The sequence below is a fragment of the Hyperolius riggenbachi genome, chromosome 1, assembly GCF_040937935.1.
Source record: "Hyperolius riggenbachi isolate aHypRig1 chromosome 1, aHypRig1.pri, whole genome shotgun sequence".
In the NCBI taxonomy this organism is placed as follows: Eukaryota; Metazoa; Chordata; class Amphibia; order Anura; family Hyperoliidae; genus Hyperolius; species Hyperolius riggenbachi.
The window spans coordinates 289,841,427-289,863,111 of record NC_090646.1 but is presented as its reverse complement, the minus strand read 5'-3'; the positions used below and the strand labels follow the sequence as shown (position 1 = coordinate 289,863,111).

The 21,685-nt window shown below is 41.7% G+C and overlaps 1 protein-coding gene across 1 annotated transcript in view; it reads left to right on the top strand.

Annotated features, from left to right (window-relative positions):
* Positions 1-21,685, top strand: part of WRN (WRN RecQ like helicase) — a 191,810-nt gene that overhangs the window by 15,715 nt on the left and 154,410 nt on the right. The window contains exons 2-6 of the mRNA XM_068233620.1: positions 4-110; positions 5,183-5,332; positions 10,022-10,094; positions 16,609-16,723; positions 17,444-17,786. Coding sequence (XP_068089721.1) covers positions 4-110; positions 5,183-5,332; positions 10,022-10,094; positions 16,609-16,723; positions 17,444-17,786 — 788 coding nt within the window. The remainder of the gene's footprint in view (positions 1-3; positions 111-5,182; positions 5,333-10,021; positions 10,095-16,608; positions 16,724-17,443; positions 17,787-21,685) is intronic.

Below are 21,685 nucleotides of genomic sequence, written 5' to 3'. Positions count from 1 at the left end.
CACTAAAGAAGGTTGGTGTGGGCATTGAAGGGGATCAGTGGAAACTGCTGAGTGATACCGATGTGAAGCTGAAAGGATTTATTGAGCTCACAGATCTGGCTAATGAAAAAGTATGTAGTTCTCTATTGGAAAATTTGTTTTGGACTGTGTGTTCTCAGTTAGGCAAGAACTAGACATACACATTTCAGTTGTACCATATGTGTAGGAGTGCTAGTGTGTACAGAGACATGAGGTAAGAATGGTGACACTTGTGTGGCTCTTCCTGTTACCAAAGCACTAATTGCCTCCCTAGCATTCTTTTCTCTGCATTGACAGATTACTTGAACCTAACAATAGTGGAAGGAGTAATGGACTGGCAGGCTGTGTGGCTTAAAAATTTGTGACTGACTTTGTAAAACAAAGTCAGGGGATAAAAAGAGGTGGCCAGAGGTATATAAAATTAATTAAAAACTAAGCATAGAAAAAGGAAATAGCTTAAAGGAGTACTGTAGGGGGAAAAAGAGTTGAACTTACCTGGGGCTTCTAATGGTCCCCCACAGATGTCCTGTGCCTGCGCAGCCACTCACCAATGCTCCAGTCCCCACCTCCGGTTCACTTCCAGAATTTGCAACTTTAAAGTTGGAAAACCACTGGGCTTGCGCAGGCGCATCCTCTCTCTCGCTGTCATCATCGGGAGTGTACTGCGCAGGCCCAGTACTGTCTGCACCTGCGCAGTACGCTCCCGGTAACGTTAGCGGGAGCAAGGAGGCCACGGCCACGCAGGCACAGTGGTTTTCCAACTTTAAAGTAGCAAATTCCGGAAGTGACCCAGAGGTAGGGACCGGAGCATCGGTGACTGGCTGCGCGGACACAGGACATCTGCGGGGACCGTTAGAAGCCCCAGGTAAGTTCAACTCTTTTTTTTTTTCCCCCTACAGTAGTCCTTTAACCTCTTGCCGCCCGCGTCACGCCGATGGGCGTGGCCGCGGCGGCAGCCTCAGGACCGCCTAACGCCGATTGGCGTAAAGTCCTGGGGCTCTGTTTTGCAGGAGATCGCGTGCCATCTCCTGCTTGGGGACGGAGCTCCGCCCCGCCTTCAGTCTCTGAGACTGTTAGACGGCGTGATCGCCATCTTTATACACGTACAGCGCTGCGATCGGCAGCAGCACTGTACTGGGGACAGCCGTGTCACACGGCTGTCCCCCTAGGGGACAAGAGAGCGATCGGCTCTCATAGGCAGAAGACTATGACAGCCGATCGCCGTAATTGGCTGGCTGTGGGGTGGGAGGGAGGGTACATAATTAAAGAAACATGTTTTTTTTAAAAATAAAAACAGGAACAATAATATTTATTAAAAAAAAATAAACATGGGGGGGAGCGATCAGACCCCACCAACAGAGAGCTCTGTTGTTGGGGAGAAAAAGGGGGGGGGGGGGAATCACTTCTGTGCTGTGTTGTGCGGCCCTGCAGCTTGGCCTTAAAGCTGCAGTGGTCAATTTTACCAAAAATTGCCTGGTCACTAGGGGGGTTTAGCCCTGCAGTCCTCAAGAGGTTAACTAAAGAAAACTTCATATAGAAATGAAATTTAATATGCACTGGCAACGCGTTTCGCAAGTCTGAGCCCGCTTCCTCAGGCCAAATAATAGTGCTTCCCTAGCATTCTTTTCACTGCACTGACATTACTTGAATCTAAGAATAGTGGAAGGAGTAATGGACTGGCAGGCTGCGCGGCTTAAACATTTGTGACTATGTAAAACAAAGGAATATGATCACTTTGGTTTTGTGTTTGGTTTTTTTTGTTTTTTTATTTTATGTTCATTAAGTTTTTTTGCATTTGATTTCATGTGCTGCTCTTCTGTTTTTCTTCCTGTCTCTATACCCTGCTTTAGGACAGAGCAGCCTCACTGTTAACCTATTTCAGATGATACAAAAATGCACTGAGGAAAATGATTGCAGTGGAGTTTCCTTATGTGTAGTCTTTTCAACTTAATTGCCCTGAATATATTAATTTCTCTTTAATAATGCTCAGTCAAAATTGAAATAAAACTGCAGCTCAGCTACGCTTGCTCCCATGTGATCCCTGTTCAACCCCCTTTATATACATGCAGAAAGCTTATAGCATGTACCATCAGAAGGTAAAGGTTGATCAATGATCATATCTGAGAGAGCAGCAGTCAGGCGAATCTGAAGTGCATATTACTATAGGCAAAATTCACTTCTCTATTCTTGCAACTGTATAGCTCAAAATAGAGACTCATGGTAAGGAAGTGTAGCTTTAACAATTCTGTTTCAGGATAACATTGGCTTCATATGTATGAACTTAATTCAGGGTCATATTAACTATTATTTAATATTTATATAGTACCGACATCTTCCACAGCGATGTGCAGAGTACATAGTCTTGTCACTAACTGTCTCTCAGAGTGGCTCACAATCTAATCCCTCTAGGGCCAATTTTTAGGGGGAAGCAATTCACTTTATCTGTATGTTTTTGGGATGTGGGAGGAAACAGGGGTGCCTGGAGGAAGCTCACACAGACAAAGGGAAAATATACAAACTCCTTGCAGATAGTGCCCTGACTTTAATTTGAACCAGGGACCCAGGGCTGCAAGGTATGGTCCTGCAAGCCTTTCCACGCAAGGAGCTTGCCACTGTTTAAAATTAGTATCTACAGGTGGAGGATAAATTCTCTGTCGGGTGGTTATTTTTTAAGTAGGATTATTTGGTTCTTTTTTCTAGGTTATAAGTGAAAACTGTCATGTTTAGCTGCAGATCATTGCTCTCTTTACTGTCTGGCTTTTCTTTAGCTACTTTTGAGTATCATTACCTGTATTAAATTATATGAAGTTCTGCTAAGATAACTGTAGAAATAACAAGGGTGAACTGCCTGTTTAATTAACCACTTATGCCATGCACGGCATTATATCCACTTCAGTTCCTGCCCAGAGGTGAACGTCCACCGCTCTCTCCTGCATGGGTATTTGTCACCGCCCGTTAGAGGGGAGATCAATGAGCGACAACGCAGTTCCCATTCATTAATCTAAGTCCTCATGTCACTGATCGCCGGCATCAATGCGATTATTTATAACTTGCGAAGTAACACAGCCATGCATTATTTCCTGTTAGCGTTCTTATAGTATGCTAATAGGAAATAATTTGCGAGGACATCTTGTGGCCAAATAGTAAAATTACACCTACATTCATTTATTTTACTAAAAAGACCAATTTATACATTTAAAATTAACCCCTTGCCTCCCACCCCCTCCTATAGTTACCTTAACCCTCCTGGCGGTTTGCTAAAAAATCGCCAGGGGGCAGCAAATCTTTTTTTTTTTTTTTTTTTTTTTTTTTTCATGTAGCGAGACAAAGTCTCGCTACATGATAGCCGCTGCTCAGCGGCATCCCCCCAGCCCCTCCGATCGCGATCGGCGATCAGGAGATCCCGTTCAAAGAACGGGATCTCCTGGAGGGCTTCCCCCGTCGCCATGGCGACGGGGCGGGATGACGTCATCGACGTCGTGACGTCAAAGGGGATTCCGATCCACCCCATAGAGCTGCCTGGCACTGATTGGCCAGGCAGCGCACGGGGTCTGGGGGGGGGGGGCGGCTGCGGCGCGACGGATAGTGGCGGATCGGCGGGTAGCGGCGGCGATCAGGCACTGCACGCAGCTAGCAAAGTGCTAGCTGCGTGCAGCAAAAAAAAAATTATGCAAAACGGCCCAGCGGGGCCTGAGCGGTGCCTTCCGGCGGCATAGCCCGAGCTCAGCTCGGGCTTACCGCCAGGAAGGTTAATAAATTACATACATATATCAAGAAAAAAAAATCATAAATAATTTACTTTAGGGACTGAAATGTTTAATATGTATGTCAAAAGGGTAAATTAATGTAATTTATGAAATTATGGGCTTGTAATTAGTGATGGAAGCAAAATTGAAAAAAATGCATCTGTTTTTCCAAATATAATATTGGTGCCATACATTGTACTAGGGAAATCATTTAAACGCTTTAATAACCGGGACAAATGGGCATATAAAATGTGTGGGTTTTAATTACGGTAGCATGTATTATTTTAAAACTACAATAGCCAAAAACTGAGAAATAATGTTTTTTTATTTTTCTTATATTCCCGTTAAAATGCATTTAGGATAATATATTTCTTAACAAAATGTACCACCCAAAGAAAGCCTTATTTGTGGCGAAAAAAACAAACCTTGTTTCATTATGATACGTAATTATGAAGTTATAGGCGAATGAATAGAAGGAGCACTAAAAGGTGAAAATTGCTCTGGTACAGAAGGGGAAAAACCCCTCAGTAGTGAAGTGGTTAATATGGATGTTGAGGCTCTCAATGTACAGGAGCTCTGTTGCAGTGTCCTAAAATAGCTTCTGCAATACATGCAACATTTTTCCTGCACTGCTTACTAAAGGACTGGGAGGGGTACCCTGCACTGTGCTAGAACTTGGCTAAAAACAGTCCCATGCATCAGAGGTACATTTGCATGAGAAAGTATTCTGGAGTCATTTATATTCTTCTCATTTAATAATCTGTCACACAATCCTGGCATAAATGAGATTGCTTTTTATTTTTCTCTCAAAGGACCACTATCGCAAAAATGAAAATCATCAAATTTAAAATGCATGTAAACACATACAAATAAGAAGTATGTTTCTTGCAGAGTAATATGAGCCATACATTACTTTTCTCCTTTGTTGCTGTCACTTACAGTAGGAAGTAGAAATCTGACAGAACCAACAGGTTTTCGACTAGCCTATCTCCTCATGGGGGATTCTCAGTGTTTTCTTTATTTTCAAAAGCACGTAGTGAATGGCAGTTGCTCTGTCCAACTGCCAAAAAAGTGTGCAGAGAGCACAGAGGCTGGCCAGCTTTATAAAGAATAAGAGCCTTGCTGAGAATCCCCCATGAAGAAATGGACTAGTCCAAAACCTGTCAGTTCAGTCAGATTTCTACTAACTACTGTAAGTGACTGCAGCATAGGAGAAAAGTAATTCATGGCTCATTTTACTCTGGAAGAAAATACTTCTCATTTGTATATGTTTAAATGTATTTAAAATTTTTCGGGATAGTGGTCCTTCAACTTTGCAGAGAAAATGAACACCAACTATTCCAGAAGGTAATTCTCTAATAGTTTTTTGTTGTCTGCATTACTAGTTGACAAACATACATTTATTCTTCTTCACACAGCTGAAATGTAAAGAAAAGTGGAGTTTAAATGGCTTGGTTCAGCACCTCTTCAGTAAGCAGCTCCTGAAGGATGATTCAGTTCGTTGCAGCAGCTGGGACAGGTTTCCCCTTAGTGATGAGCAGAGGCTTTATGCTGCCTCAGATGCTTATGTGAGTACTTTTGTTTTATGTCATTTGTTAGTACAGCTCTCTCCATAGCATGCTGTTTCAAATATAATTTGAAAAAGAGTAACCTTTATATGATTTTTTTTTTTCAAGCTAAATATTCATGCTTTAATGATCCATGTTGCATCTCCATGAATCTCTTCTTGGCTCTCATCTGGCAGGGTGTACAGTTGATGTTATACAAACATACTAAGGTGTTCATACCAGCAGTGGAGCCAAGCAGTGCTAACTTATCAGCACTGCTACTGTCCACAGCTACATGCTGGCAAGGTCCCATTCAGAATAAGCCTATAGGGCCACCCAACTCCACTGCGTAAAACAAAATTTGCCAAATAGAATCAAATAGGAAGTCTCAATATAGATGTTTGGTGATTGAGTCCTCAGCCTGAGCTATGCCCTGCAGCTAGTGTGAAAGATCCCTTTCTAGTGGTGAAAACTACTTGGTGATTTGTGGATAAACCTCTGGAATAAATATATAGGGTACCCAAGAGCCATAGTAAATAGTTGTAAACTGTTTAAATAGGAACTTTAAGGGTCTTTTCACACTGAGGAAGTGCGGTATTTTTACTGCACCGCCGCGCAAAGAAAGTCTATAAGAACTTTCATACTGCGACAATACGGCGTGACATGACATAAGTGATGTTTTCACTGCATCCCCGACGCAGGTCAAGAACTACATTAACGCTGTGTCGAATTGTGGCGGTCTCCGTCGGGGCAGAAGTCAAGTTAGTCTGGCGACACGTGAATTCTTAAAAAAAAAACACCAAATGCGAAGTTGCAGCACGCATGTGCGGAAGTGTATTTAAACAATTTCACATACGCGAAGCAGGAAGTGACGGCAAGCACATGTCACGCGCGCGTCACTTCCTGCTTGGCTGGTGGCCAGACAGGGAACAACACGCAATAGCACGGTGTTCCCTGAAGGCCTGCTTTTGACGGTGTGTCGGGGGCGGGATGCAATGCTGATGCTGGTTTTTGGTGTGAAACCAGCCTAAGTGTTTGCTCACCTCCATGTAAATGACATACAGTGGTTTGCAAAAGTATCCGGCCCCCTTGAAGTTTTCAAGATTTTGTCATATAACTGCCACAAACCTGAATCCATTGTATTGAAATTCCATGTGATGGACCAATACAAAGTGGGGTGCACGTGAGAAGTGGAACGAAAATCGTACATGATTCCAAACATTTTTTTTTACAAATAACTGCAAAGTGGGGTGTGCATAATTATTCAGCCCCCTTTGGTCAGAGTGCAGTCAGTTGCCCATAGACATTGCCTGATGAGTGCTAATGACTAAATCAAGTGCACCTGTGTGTAATCTAATGTCAGTACAAATACAGCTGCTTTGTGATGGCCTCAGAGGTTGTCTAAGAGAATATTGGGAGCAACAACACCATGAAGTCCAAAGAACACACCAGACAGGTCAGGGATAAAGTTATTGAGAAATTTAAAGCATGCTTAGGCTACAAAAATATTTCCAAAGCCTTGAACATCCCACAGAGCACTGTTCAAGCGATCATACATAAATGGAAGGAGTATGGCACAACTGTAAACCTACCAAGACAAGGCTGTCCACCTAAACTCACAGGCCGATCAAGGAGAGCGCTTATCAGAAATGCAGTCAAGAGGCCCATGGTGACTCTGGGCGAGCTGCAGAGATCTACAGCTCAGGTGGAGGAATCTGTCCATAGGACAACTATTAATCATCCACTGCACAAAGTTGGCCTTTATGGAAGAGTGGCAAGAAGAAAGCCATTGTTTACAGAAAAGCATAGGAAGTCCCGTTTGCAGTTTGCCACAAGCCATGTGGGGGACACAGCAAACATGTGGAAGAAGGTGCTCTGGTCAGATGAGACCAAAATGCAAAACGCTATGTGTGGCGGAAAACGAACACTGCACATCACTCTGAACACACCATCCCCACTGTCAAATATGGTGGTGGCAGCATCATGCTCTGGGGGTGCTTCTCTTCAGCAGGGACAGGGAAGCTGGTCAAAGTTGATGGGAAGATGGATGGAGCCAAATACAGGGCTATCTTGGAAGAAAACCTCTTGGAGTCTGCAAAAGACTTGAGGCTGGGGCAGAGGTTCACCTTCCAGCAGGACAACGACCCTAAACATAAAGCCAGGGCAACAATGGTATGGTTTAAAACAAAACATATCCATGTGTTAGAATGGCCCAGTCAAAGTCCAGATCTAAATCCAATCGAGAATCTGTGGCAAGATCTGAGAACTGCTGTTCAGAAACGCTGTCCATCTAATCTAACTGAGCTGGAGCTTTTTTGCAAAGAAGAATGGGCAAGGATTTCAGTCTCTAGATGTGCAAAGCTGGTAGAGACATACCCTAAAAGACTGCAGCTGTAATTGCAGCAAAGGGTGGTTCTACAAAGTATTGACTCAGGGGGCTGAATAATTACGCACACCCCACTTTGCAGTTATTTAAAAAAAAAATGTTTGGAATAGTGTATGATTTTCGTTCCACTTCTCAAGTGTACACCACTTTGTATTGGTCTTTCACGTGGAATTCCAAAAAAATTGATTCAGGTTTGTGGCAGTAAAATGGGAAAATGTGGAAAACTTCAAGGGGGCCGAATACTTTTGCAAACCACTGTAATTGGCCAATTTTCCAAAAAGGTTATGACTCTAACAGATGTGTTTTGCAAAAAACAGCCACTTCATCAGGTAATATAAGAGTGCTGAGGGATGTATGTAGATGGACCTCGAGTCTGAGAGTTGATCTGCACCCATAACTTAACACTCTTATATTACTTTATATTACCCACAAAAAACAGTAAAAGAAGTATGGAGGCAGCCATTGCTGACCTCCTATCCCAACATTTTTTTGCCTTTTGATACATTTTAAGGTGCCATAAAGTATTAACATCTGGTATTATTTAAATTGAGATGAAACTCCATATTAACTGAAAAAAAATCTTATTTAGCTTGCACATCCTGTTGTTTTTAGTGTCTACTGTTAGATCTAGGAGAAATATGATATGAAAAAAAGAAAATATTTCTTCTGGTTTCCATCTTAACTGTTGCCCTGTTATGTAAAAAAAAAAAAAAAGACATCACTTCTGCCCCAACCAACCCCCCCCCCCCCCTCTTTTTTTTTTTTTTTTGCAACTTAGCTCCGTGTCAATCACAATCCCATTGGCACTACACAGTTCCGGCATGTAGGAAAATGCACAAAGACCAGGTAACGGGGGGAAAAAGTGTGAGATATATAGGGGCCTATAAAAAGTGGTCCACATGGGGAGGGGTTACAACCCTCTTTAATGCCTAATTGCTTTGTGTGTTGTTTATTTATTTTTCTGTAAGCAATTTTTAAAATCAGTATTAACATTTTGTTAAAGGGGTCAGCAAGGACAGCCTGCTTATATTTATTAAAAATAGGCATAAACAAGCATATTTAAAATACGCATACAATATGCCCTCATCGAAAGAATGGCCTTGGTGTGTGGTCACCATAAGTATGATCACTTGCATTTGCGAATCAATATCCTGACTGTTATCATAGAATATTACACTATTCAACCACTATCAATATTGCTTATTTCTATGTTTTTGAGTAAATGTATTTGCTACCATTATTACACTATTACTATCATTTTATAGCTCCAGTGGTTTACACACTGCTGAATGAATTAGTAAGGGATGTAGATGATAAACCCTAGAGACAAACAATCATGCAGGCATGACACTGGGCACCCTACCCCATCTTATTTAAAGGGACACTACGGCGAAAAATTTTAAAATTTCAAATATATGCAGACATAACCAAATAAGAAGTAAGTTTTTTTTTCCAGAGTAAAATGAGCCATAAATTACTTTTCTCCTATGTTGCAGTAGGTAGTACAAATCTGAGTGACAGGTTTTGTACAAGTCCATCTCTTCATGGGGGATTCTCAGCAAGGCTTTTATTCTTTATAAAGATATTCCCAAAAAGGATTTAAACAATGGTGCTGGCCAGCCTCCCTGCTCGCTACACAGTTTTTTGGCAGTTGGACAGAGCAACTGCCATTCACTAAGTGCTTTTGAAAATAAATAAATCAATCCCTGAGACTCCCCTATGGAGAGATAGACTAGTCCAAAACCTGTCGCTTCTGTTAGATTTCTAGTACCTAGTGTAAGTGACAGCAACATAGGAGAAAAGTAATTTATGGCTCATTTTGCTCTGGAAAAAAATGTACTTCGTATTTGTATACGTTTGCACATATTTTAATTTTACAATTTTTCGCCATAGTGCCCCTTTAAGTGTTTGTGGTGGTAAAAATGGAAGATATGTTTATGAAGGAGTAACGCACTGCTGGATGGTAGTTAGTTGTTAGGGTAGAGAGGAATGCAGGTAGGAAAGTTCAACTCCAAAAATGTAACTTCCTGTGCTTTTACATTTGCTGGGAAGGTAGGAAGTATTAAGTGATACAAATTGTATAAATGCGCAAAGAGAGCAGATTGTCTTGAATTAGATAAGCTGCCTGAGTAAACTAAACGTATAATAACAGGTATATCTGGTTATATGTATACTCAGCAAGTATAGTGCAGAGAATGGCTGGCCACATTCTGACCATTTTACTACTGATTCTGTTTAAACTGACTTTGAGTAAAGGTCAAATTTTAGTTAAAAAGAAATTAATGTATTAGATCAATTTTTGAACTCTTTTTGTTACTTTTCAGGCCAGTCTTCTAATTTATGAAAAACTACAGAGCATGGATGAAAAAGAGAGAGAATCTTTCTGTATTTCTAAAGGTAAATTCAGCTGAAAGGAGAATTGGGTAAATTCTCTGTTGGGCATTGATGAAACAATTACATATGTAATTTATGCTTATGTAACATGGTTTACCTCTTAATAATCATCAGTGAAAAAAAATGCTCAGTTTCTTGTTTCTAGCCAACATTCTTAATATCTAGGAATGAGTTCTTGAATAATAGTGCTTGGCTTACAGATCCGTTGATTGAGAACCAGTAGAATAGATGGGTTCTGCCTGGGAAAACTGGTGAATCTTTAACACAGCAGGAGTTTTCAAGAAACCATGATGTGGGCATAATGGGGCTATTGTAGTGTTTTTTTTTTTTTGTTTTTTTTAAAGTCAATTAAAACAGGAGCAAGTTACTCAATATAACGGGTATACCTTGAGGATTACTTTATTTGATACATCATGATTTTCTTTTCATAAGGATTACTACTATTTAAAGGTAACCTTCTGGGATAGATATGGAGACTGCTCTCTGTATGCTTTTACAAAAATGCTGCCATCTGTACTTTCAGTAAATCCAGGATGAGTTTGCAGGTCAGATGTTTTGGCGTTAGACCCTGTTCAGACTATGTGCGTTCCTAGCTGTTTTTTGAGGGAATGCGTATGGGTACAATATACACATAGAAACGCCTATCAATGCTTTCCAATAGCCTCGTTCACATGTATGCGTATGAGACGCATGCGTTTCTCAACCGCATTACTGCATGCAGTTCTGCCCGTCACGCACAGAAACGGACGCAATGAAAGTCTATGGATGCGTATCAAAAAACGTGTACTATTGCGTTTTAGCGTACGTTTCTCTCTGCGGTTCCCATAATTTTTTTTTCACCGGGTCACGTGTGTGTGCAAAACGCAATAGAGAACGCATTGGAACGCAAGAAAAATACGTGCATTTTTAGACTTGCGTTACTTTGAATTTATACGCATTCTACAAACGCTGACAGTCTGAACAGGGACTTACTCTGGCTCCAGACTTGTCCTAGATGTGTGACTGAGAAATTTGTGAAGCCAAGGCCACAAAAACTGGAGAATGGGCATATGTTAAAAGTAGGAAGGAAAGAAAGACTGTGAAGATAATGTACCTGTCACCACCCTCAATAAAAATAAATAAATAAAAAATCCCTGAAAAGGACAAAGCATCTCCAGGGAGATGGTGGAAAAAAACTAATGGTTTTGATAGGCGATTTTGTATCTAAATTCTGTAAATAAACAGATCACTGTTTTCATTCGTCTATAGCTACATACATATTCACTTGGTAAAATATAGTGTGCTTTTTATGTTGGCTTAGAACAAGCTTCTGATCAATATTGCAGTATGCTCTTTTTACTGATTTTGCTGATCTAGTAAAACAAAATGTAATTTCCAGCTATGTTGACATTGCAAAAAATGCCAGTAACAGCTTTCCATTCGAACACATTGCTTTCTGATGTTATTACCACTTCCTTAGAGATATAGTAATGACTTTGCAGGGATGTTGAGCTTCAAGGATGTTCAGTCTTCAAGGGTTGATGTCCTCAAACATTTTTGGCACATCTCAAATTAATTGATGGGATTGAATCAGGAAAGGTGTAGTTCATCAACTAGAGTTCTACACCAGTGCTTTAGAGGGCCATGTAATGGTCGTTTGAACCCTGTATGAGCAGTGGCAGTTGCTTTAAAGTATATGTTTATCCTTCCTGCCAGTATGGATGAACTTGACTTGTCCATGTAAAATTAGGTAAAAACAGTATGGACAAGTCGTCCAGCACTTCTAAGGTAGGGTTCCGGGGTTTTTTTTTTTTGCATGCATTTTCACACAAAAATCTGTGTTTACATTTGAATTTCAGTATGCTCGGGAAACCTTCATGCACAAATTCACACACGAACACAAATTTTAAAGAGAAAGAAGCATGCGGAAAACTGCCAAAAAAAGTGGGGAAATTGTGGCCTGGCAGAAAAGGAATATTAATTTACATTTACTTTTTTTTTTTTTTTTTTACATGAATTTGTGTTTGAAACGTCTATTATACTCAAAATGTATACCTAACCCTTGCTTGACACATTTTGGTAAGTTACAGGCAAGAATTTCATGAAAATTAATTGTACAAGTTTTTGCACAGAAATCTAGCTGAAATTGAACTCGAATGTTGAAGCAGAGATTATTAATTATTGGATTTATATAGCGCCAACATATTACGCAGCGCTCTACAATACATAAGATTGCAGACAATGATAACAGGGGTGATTGATAACACAATACAGGTAATAAGCAATATGATACAACACAATACAGGTAATAAGCCATAAGATAAACTACACAATACAGGTAATAATACTATGCCAGATCATACACTGGAGGGGTAGTCCCAATAATACAAGTTCACTTTATTCTGGATAGAATGCACAATTAAGGATGATACACAAGGAGAGAGGGCTCTGCCAAAGGCTTACAATCTAGAGGGAGGGGTTGTGACACAAAAGGAGGGGGGATAGATGAAGACATTCTCGGCAGAGAGAGATAGAACAGCGTTGAAGTGGGGTAGGCCTCCTTGAAGAGGTGAGTTTTGAGGGCTTCTTTGAAGGTATTGAAGGCGAGGGCAAGCCTGATGGGCAGTGAGAGAGAGTTCCACAGGATGGGGGCAGCTTTAGTGAAGTCCTGTAGTCATGCATGGGAGTGTGAGATGCATGGGTGGTTTGGAGGAGCGAAGTGAGAGACCAGATGTGTACATATCTGGCCAGGTCAGAGATGTAGGTCGGGTAGGATTTGTGTATAGATTTGTAAGCCAAACATAGGATCTTGAAGCTGATTCTGAAGTGGACTGGAAGCCAGCGAAGGGATTTGAATAGGAGAGTCTTGGAGAGATCAGCACAAACCGTTGTTTTTCCCCCCATGCAACCCATATAAAGCTCAGTGGTCCGCAAATAATCCTGCATCAACTTTGAACTAATTGCATCTTATTAACCACGTCTAGGTGCAACATCTGTATTCTGACCACTACAGATTACCTTTTACTATGGAACAGAGTAGGGGTGAAACTAGAATGTATGAGGTCCCCCTGCTGAAAAGATAGTAAAGCATTTTATGAAACTCTGTTAGATTGGGTGGTGGGAGGAGCGGGTCTGTAGAATATGTAAGCTAGCTGCAGACATATGCCAGTGCAGACCATAGATTAATTTCACGATTCTCTTGGGCCAGGCTGTTAGGACAGTTTATCATTCTGCTTCACAAAACAAAGACAGTATATGCAGAAAAGTGTTATTTTTGTAGATAGGACTTCAGACCTTGTTCTTCTACTTTGTAAACCTGAACTAGTCATAAAACTAAAATTCTCCAGTACAGGATGTCTCTGCTGAATGATGTGACATGTCGGATACACAAGTCCTGCCCGACCTACATCTCTGACCTGGCCAGCAGATACACATCTGGTCCCCCAGGGCTCTGTTCTGGGCCCCCTACTGTTCTCAATTTACATCTCCTCTATTGGCAAAGTCATCTCCTCCCTGGGCTTCAAATACCACCTATATGCCGATGATACCCAAATCTATCTCCACACCCCCGATCTCTCCCCCTCCACTATAGACCAGGTCTCCTCCTGCCTATCAACCATCTCCTCCTGGATGTCAGCTAGGTTCCTGAAGCTTAACCTGGATAAAACTGAACTCATAATTTTCCCGCCCTGCTCTGCACCAACCCTCCCAGATATTCACATCACTATCAACAGCACTACCATCCGCCCAACCTCCCAGGCTCGCTGCCTGGGCGTCACCCTAGACTCTGCCCTCTCCTTCAGCCAACACATCCAAAATGTTACCAGAACCTGCAACTTCCACCTTCGTAACATCTTCAAAATCCGCCCCTTTCTGAACCCAGACACTACCAAGCTTCTCATCCATGCCCTCATCATCTCCCGCCTTGACTACTGCAATGCCGTACTATCTGGTCTCCCCTTAAAACGCATTGAACCCCTTTAATCAGTCATGAATGCAGCAGCTAGACTCATCAGACTTTCCCACTACTATGCTTCCTCTTCTCCCCTCTGCGAAGCCCTACACTGGCTCCCTATCAGCTTCAGGATCTGTTTTAAGGTTTTGTGCCTTACCTACAAATCTGTGTACAAGACCTGCCCAACCTACATTTCTGAGTTCGTCAACAGATATATACCTGCCCGTCCCCTTCGGTCCTCCAATGATCTCCGCCTGACCTCCCCACGCATTTCTCATTCCCATGCACGCTTACAAGACTTCTCAAGAGCTGCCCCCACCTTATGGAACTCCCTTCCACTCCCCCTCAGACTCGCTCCTTCCTTCAAGCAAGCCCTCAAAAAACATTTCTTTAAAATAGCCTAGCTTATGTGTCCCCCCCACCCTTTAGATTGTAAGCCTTGGCAGGGCCTCCCCCCTCCCTTAGTGTGTCCGTCTTAATTTTACTACCCCAGCAATTACACCCTTCTTGTGGACTAACTCGTACTTGTTTTGCCGGGTTTCTGTAAACCGCATTTTATACCTTGATTGTATGTATAACCTTGTTCTATGTTGTATAACCGTTTGCTACCTCTCTGTCTGTCACCCCTTGTTGCAATGTATGTATCCCTATTTATTGTCCAGCACTGCGTAATATGTTGGCGCTGTATAAATACAATAAATAATAATAATAATAATAATAATGTATAAGTGGAGGACAGTTATACATTAGTCCTATCTAAAGAAATATTTTATTTGAGATTTAAATGGCTGAAAGGGTGTTGAGGCAAGGTAGAATATCGCAGTCCAACAAGCAATCGGAGACCACAATTCAGTACTGCTGGAGAGGCATTTTTTTTTGGGGGGGGGGGGGGGTTGTAGGCCGCAATAGTGTTATAAGATAGAATTGTGTAATCCCTAGATACCAGAATTAAGCAGCTGGGTTACCCAAATACCAGAGTTTAATATGTCCCCAGATACATAAATTAGGAAGCCATGGTCCCCTAGATTTTAGAATAAGTAGCCATGTGCCTCAAAATTAAATAGTCACATGCTTCCAGATAAAAAAATAACATTTTTCCATGCCTCCAGGTAAAATAATTAAGTAGTCCCATGCCTCCAGATAATATTTTTTGGGGGAGAGCATGTGACTACTTAATGAATTAAGTAGTCACAAGCATCCAGATAAAATAATTGTGTCAAGATAAAATAATTAAATAGCCTAGTGTGCCCTATATATATTAATTTAATAGCCACGTCCCCCAGATAACATAATTAATCTGATTTGAGGTCTGACTGGAATGCACGGGACAAGCATGGCATCCATGGTCCTGTGGCGCCTCTGTTACAAGCTACGCCTGCTCCCCTGTAGATATGCCACTGTTCCCTGTAAGGATTGGGACTTAATCCTGCGGGTAAGAGTTTGCGGCCAAGTGTTGTACAAGACTCATTGCTGGGCTACTTCAGAACGATACGTTCTTTCACTAGAATGTGTGATTTTTTTTTTTTTTGTACCGACTCTACATCGGCCCCTGCTAAATATAGTCTAGTGTTTGTACGAGGGTTAAAGATAATCATGGCCATCCTGTGAGGTTACATTTTGGCTGTAGCTTCTCGGAGGGTTTTCTCTGGATGAAACAACTGGAGCCAAATAGTGGGAATTAATTTTACTGGTATGTTTTGTTTTTTTAAGCCATATAGCCATGAAACTATATATAACCATGAAGGGCTTATTCTTTTCAAGAAAATGTATGTCTGACGAGGCAGACATGTCTCCTTTTGCAAAAAAATTCCCTGTACTGTGATACTGTTGTCTCACAGAGCCCATCACCCACACCTATAAAGGCCTGATGACAAAGAAAGCAAATGGGACCGTCTTTAGTCACACTTACACTGCAAAAATGTCTTCAGTATTCCCCCCAGAATTTTTTTTCCAGCCACATGGCATGAAAAAGTAGCTGGGTGCGGAGCAAGGGAGAAATGCAGGTCCAACGCAACTCTGCTTACAGCATAGGAGGAGCATGAAGAGGCGAGCCGATGACAGCCAGGTGCTCACCAAAATTAGCCGGGTGTAGCACCCGGCTAAAAGAGCCAGGGAGAGCACTGATCTTATACTGCAAGCTCTTAATAGAGAGGTTTCTAATTGAAAGTCTAGTCTCTTGGTAAACTTTATTTCCATTTCACAGTGAAATTTCAGTATCCTAGTGTCAGTGCCCCACAAACCATTTTCATAATTTGTTAAAAATTACTTTTCCATTTGAGTGTGCAGCCAACTGTGAGCTTCCAAAACTTATAGCGACCACAAACGGCACTTATTTTAAAGCCTCGAATCTGTGCGTGGTTGGTACTATAGGGCTCTGGGTACTATAGGGCTCTGGTCCCCACACTGACAACTTATGTAGTTTGCCGGCCTGTTATAGCTGGCAGTGTGTAGAGCTGAGCTCAAGAAATTGCTGATTTCTCCTCATAAAAGAAATATCAGTTTAAAAGATTGGGCTGATTTTGTGTTTTATTTTAGTCCTGCTTTTATTTTGTATGTGATCTTATGATCCTTTTTGTTTTACAGATGCTAATATGGCCTCATCTGAAATGAAGACAAAACTGAAAGCTTTGGCAGAGGAGTGCCTCCATTTAGTGGAACTTGTCCCATGTGACTTTGGAAACTGTGAAAAGGCACAAAGGTACCTTTTCATACTATAAACATTTTGATAATTTCAGTGTAAAGTAAAATTGTTGAATAAAAGTCATTATAGTTTTGTCCTTTTTAAGAAACAATGTGCCCTTCAGGAAGACTTCTGCTTTATGTATTTGGCAGTATACTGTATATAACTAGTTTAACAGTAATCATCTTCATTACAGGATTAAGTGCAATATATTTTCTGAAATGTGTCAAATTCTGTTAAATATTTATAATTTCAGGACTTTCTGAGGACTAAATCTTTTTTTATTCCTGATAAGTGAGGACATTCTTTATAAATGATTGCACTTAAAGGACAACTGAAGCAAGAGGCATATGGAGGCTGCCATATTTATTTCCTTTTAAGCAATAGCAGTTGCCTGGCTATCCTGTTGATCCTCTGCCTCTAATACTTTCAGCCATAGACCCTGAACAAGCATATGCAGATCAGGTGTGTCTGACATTATAGTCAGATCTGAGAAGGTTAGCTGCATGCTTGTTTCTGGTGTTCAAACACTAATGCAGCCAAATAGATCAGCAGGGCTGCCAGGCAGATAAATATGGCAGCTTCCATATTCTTCTCACTTCAGTTGTCCTTTTAATAATCATTTTGCCAGAGTAGAGTCCATCAATACAGTAGAATACACTGTTGATTTCTATCACTTGAAAGTGAGGCGCAAAAGTTGTCACTTTTGATTTCATTAATTTGAAAATATCTTCACAGAGCTGATGATCTTCTCACAAACCTTGCTAATGGTCTGGAGGATGTCCGAAGCATCATTTTAGAGGTTGGGAAACAACAGGAGAGCAATGAAGAAACTGTTTGCAAAGACTCACCAGAAGGCAGTGATGAAGCTAAAATGAGTCTCTTTGATAAAAAAGTAAAGCTTAAAAGTAAAAATAACACAAAACAGGAACCAGATGATGTTCCTAACATAGAATGTGATGCTCAGCCCAACAGAAACGTGGACCAAGACTTCTACATGACTCTGGGCATCACTGAAGATGAATTGAACATGGTGGAAGCTGTGGTGGAAATGAACAGTAAAATAATCAATTCTAATAAGGTGCTTTTTTTTTTTTTTTTTTTTTTTTGCTACACTATCAAGCAATTGAATGAGGAGACCATTTCCTTTCTATGCTGCCATATGTTTTTTTGTTTTGTTTTTTTAGATCTTTGTTTGAAGCTGGTAAGCTACATTAAAAATACAAGCTTATTAACCTAAAATTGGTAGACATTCTATTTATAAACATGGCAGGAAATATGTCACTAGTGCTCAGCACATATCTTTGCAGGTATAACTTTCACACCTTTAGGTGGGAAGTACTATTTAAGTATTCAAGTCTATTCGATTGCATAGAAAGTTGCAAAATGCAGTGACACACTCATTTCTGCACTGCCTCTTGCTTCTCCCCCCCCCCCCCCCTCCTCCATAGAACAGTATTGTACTGCTCTCATTCCCACACTGTTGCCCCAACAGTAACGCAACAATCATTAACCCCTTCCGTACCAGCATTCTGTTTGTAATGAGCTTACCTTCCTGCAGCAAGTCCCTCGGCGTCTCCCGCAGCATCTCCAGCGGTACTCGCTCGCGTGGTCTGTCGGCCTCCAGTGGCAACCCCGGCACCCCTGCGACAGTGAATCAGCGCAAGCGCCTGCGCAGTACACTTAGACGGATGCTCGCGGGGCAGAGCAGCCTTTACAGGCTGAGGAGGCGTATCTGAGGTGATGTCAGCTGTGAGATCATCAGCTGACATTTTCTGGTAGGAGGTGCTGTCAATTCCGGGGGCGGGCTTACATTTTGTATTTTGGATACTTAAGGCCAGAGCATTCACTTGCTCACTGGCCTTGATACTAATCAGTTCGCTGGTTCTTGTCCCTTAGCTAGTGAGAGTTTGAGAGCTACATTTCATATAGTGTGCATCAGCACGATATATATGTACTCTAGTCAATCAGTATTGTATTATTTGTAATATTGTATATTGATCTGTGTACCGACTTTTGCCTGCCTATTTGACCTCGTATCTACCTAGCTCTTTTGTACTACTGCCATCTGATATCTGTGACTGATCTTTGCCTGCCTACTGACCTCGTATCTGCCTAGCCTCTTTGTACTACTGCCATCTGATTTCTGTGTATGACTCAGCCTGTCTCTGACTTCGCTACTGTTTGATCCTCCCAATACGACTGACATCTGACTTACCGTATGTGTATGACTCTGCCTGTTATTTGACTTTGATTCTGCCTAGCCCTTCTGTACTTCTGTCATTTGCTCACGAGTACAACCTCGGCCTGTCTGACTACGCTTTTCTCACTAGTACTGTGATTTGCACTTTTTACATCAGATCTCTTCACGTATCAGCGTGATACTGTTCTAGTTTAGAAAAACTGTCGCTTACCAACACTGACACACTGCTACTGCCCTTCATGCTGAAATCCTGTCTCTGTAGCCCCCTCGCTCTGCCATCCCTGTGACGGCAGAGCTCCCTGAGCCTGTCAGGAGCTGATTTCATTGGCTTTTGACCCTGTCATCAATGTGATTGGCTCACAATGATCTCGGGGCCAAGAGCCAATGAAATCGGCTCCTGACCGGCTTTGGGAGCTCTGCCATCATACCAACGGCAGAGCGAGGGGGATGCAACGGTGAGAGAGCAGCGCAATCGGCGGAAGGCCAGTGAATACTCCAAAGTGTAGTGGCATACTTATTTTGGCTACATATATATTTAGTTTCAATCAGTTTTATTGAAGATAGCAAAATAGTTACAAACAATCCCAAAAGGGATAAGGAACATAATAACAAAGATTCAAACAATTGGTGAACATAATTCAGCCTAAAATAGCCCCTCCAGGAATATGTTGGAAGAGAAATCTAGATACACATAAAAAACATTTCGTTATAATTACAGCATATTGATCTGACTGAAAAAGCCCTGTCCATTAGATCAGGATGGCCTAAAGTCCAAAAAGAGTTGAGGTCTGGGACATGCTGGAAAGCGACATCTGAAGTTTACATGTTCTAAACCAATTATTGTGCAATAGTTATTGCTAGCAATTAGTGGACAGGTCAGCAACCTAAGCCAGGAAAATCCTAGCTTTTACCCTTCCTGTTCCACTTAAAGGAGAGCCAGTGTTGGAGTCTTGTAGGATAGGTTTAGTTAGCAGCGGTGGGATTATATATCAGTATAGTTATGTGGAGGAGGTGAAGGAAGGAACTGAAGTGAAAGAAGATGACTAATTATGTTAAGTAGGGATGGGAGGTATGGGTCAACCAAGGACAGGGGGAAAAGACAAGTTATTAAATGTAGCCCCACAGGTCATGAGATCAACTAAAGTATATAGCATAGTGAAGGCCCCTATTGTCTGCATACTGTATCCAGGGATCTCACATCTTTTGGAAGTGGTCTACTCTGTCCGTAGAGATAGCTAGCATTCTCTCATAGACCATTAGTTGGTGAATTCTATTAATAAGGGGTCTAATTGGTAGGGCCGGAGACTTCCAATTGGCAGCTAAATATGATTTGGCTCCCATAGTGATATATTGAACTAATTTATGGGCCTGGTGGGTAAAATGTAGAGGCTTGTGACCCAAAAGTAAGATTGCTGGATCCAGTCCTGTCGTGAGTGAGGTAACTTTGTGGATTAATGTTGTAACTTTATTCCAAAAGGAGGAGACTAGTGGGCACGTCCACCATATATGGGAGAAAGTGCCAGTTCCACCACAGCCCCTAAAGCATAACGAGGAGGGGTTTAAGTTGGCCTTATGAAGGCAATATGGGGTAATGTAGGCCCTATGAAAAACTTTGATATTTGTCTCTATTAGGGAATAGTATAAGCTTCCCTTTGTGAGAGTAGTGAAGCACTCCAGCCAGTCCTCTTGGTCGAGGGAAACCCGAAATTCCGTGGTCCAAAAATTTTTAATCTGCTCAATTCCTGAGGAACTATTCTCTAAAATAGTGGCATAAAGTTGAGAAATAAGTCCCCCTTGTAAGGGTGAATTAGCTACCCAGGTTTCAAAATAGGTTCTCTGAGTGGTGTAGCCTCGGGGGATGATTGATCTAAAAAAATGAAGAATTTGGGTAATTTGATAAGAGTATTTCAGTGGGAGTTCTGCTTTCTCCAGGACCTCTCGGCAGGTGAGTAATCTACCACCTGACCAAAAAGCTGATAAGTTTGTCATATTTTTTTGAGAGGTCCAGGAGAAATCTTGAAGATAACCCGGGGGAAAGTCGGGGTTCCCTAGTAGTGAAGTTAATGATGAGGGACTGGAGGAAAGCCTCAAGTGTTCCCTAGATCTTTTCCACAACTGAAGTGTTAAGAAAGTTGAGGGGAGGACCTGCTTAGAAAAAGATGACCAGGGAGTCGAGGACCAAACCAAGGACTGTAGCTTATATGGATCACACATGGATGCCTCCAAATCCACCCACAATGGAGCTCTAGGTCCTGCAAAGATAGGGGCAACCTGGGCCAACTGAGCTGCCCTATAGTAGCCAAATAAATTTGGGAGCAAGAGGCCACCCTTAGCCCTGGGTTGAAACATGTTGGCACGTTGAACCCTGGGCCTCTTATTCGCCCAGACAAAGCTAAAGATATCCAATTGAAGCCTATGGAGGTCAGATTTTTTAACCCGACAGGGGAGGGTCCTAAATAAGTACAATATCTTTGGTAATAAGGTCATGCGGACCGAGTTTATTCTCCCCAGCCAAGAGATCGAATAGTGATGCCATTCCTTCAGCAAACCTCGCAAACTAGGAATCATTGGGCCATAATTGTATTTAAACAGGTCGGAGTATGAGCTTGTGATCTTCACACCTAAGTATTTTATGTAATGTTCGCAGTACTGTAGGTTATATTCGGCAGCCAACAGTTTAGCCTGATGTTTAGAGTAATTGCAAGCTAACATCTCAGACTTCTTTAAATTGAGGCGTAGTCCTGAAACGTTGCCAAATGCATCCATAAGTTGAAATG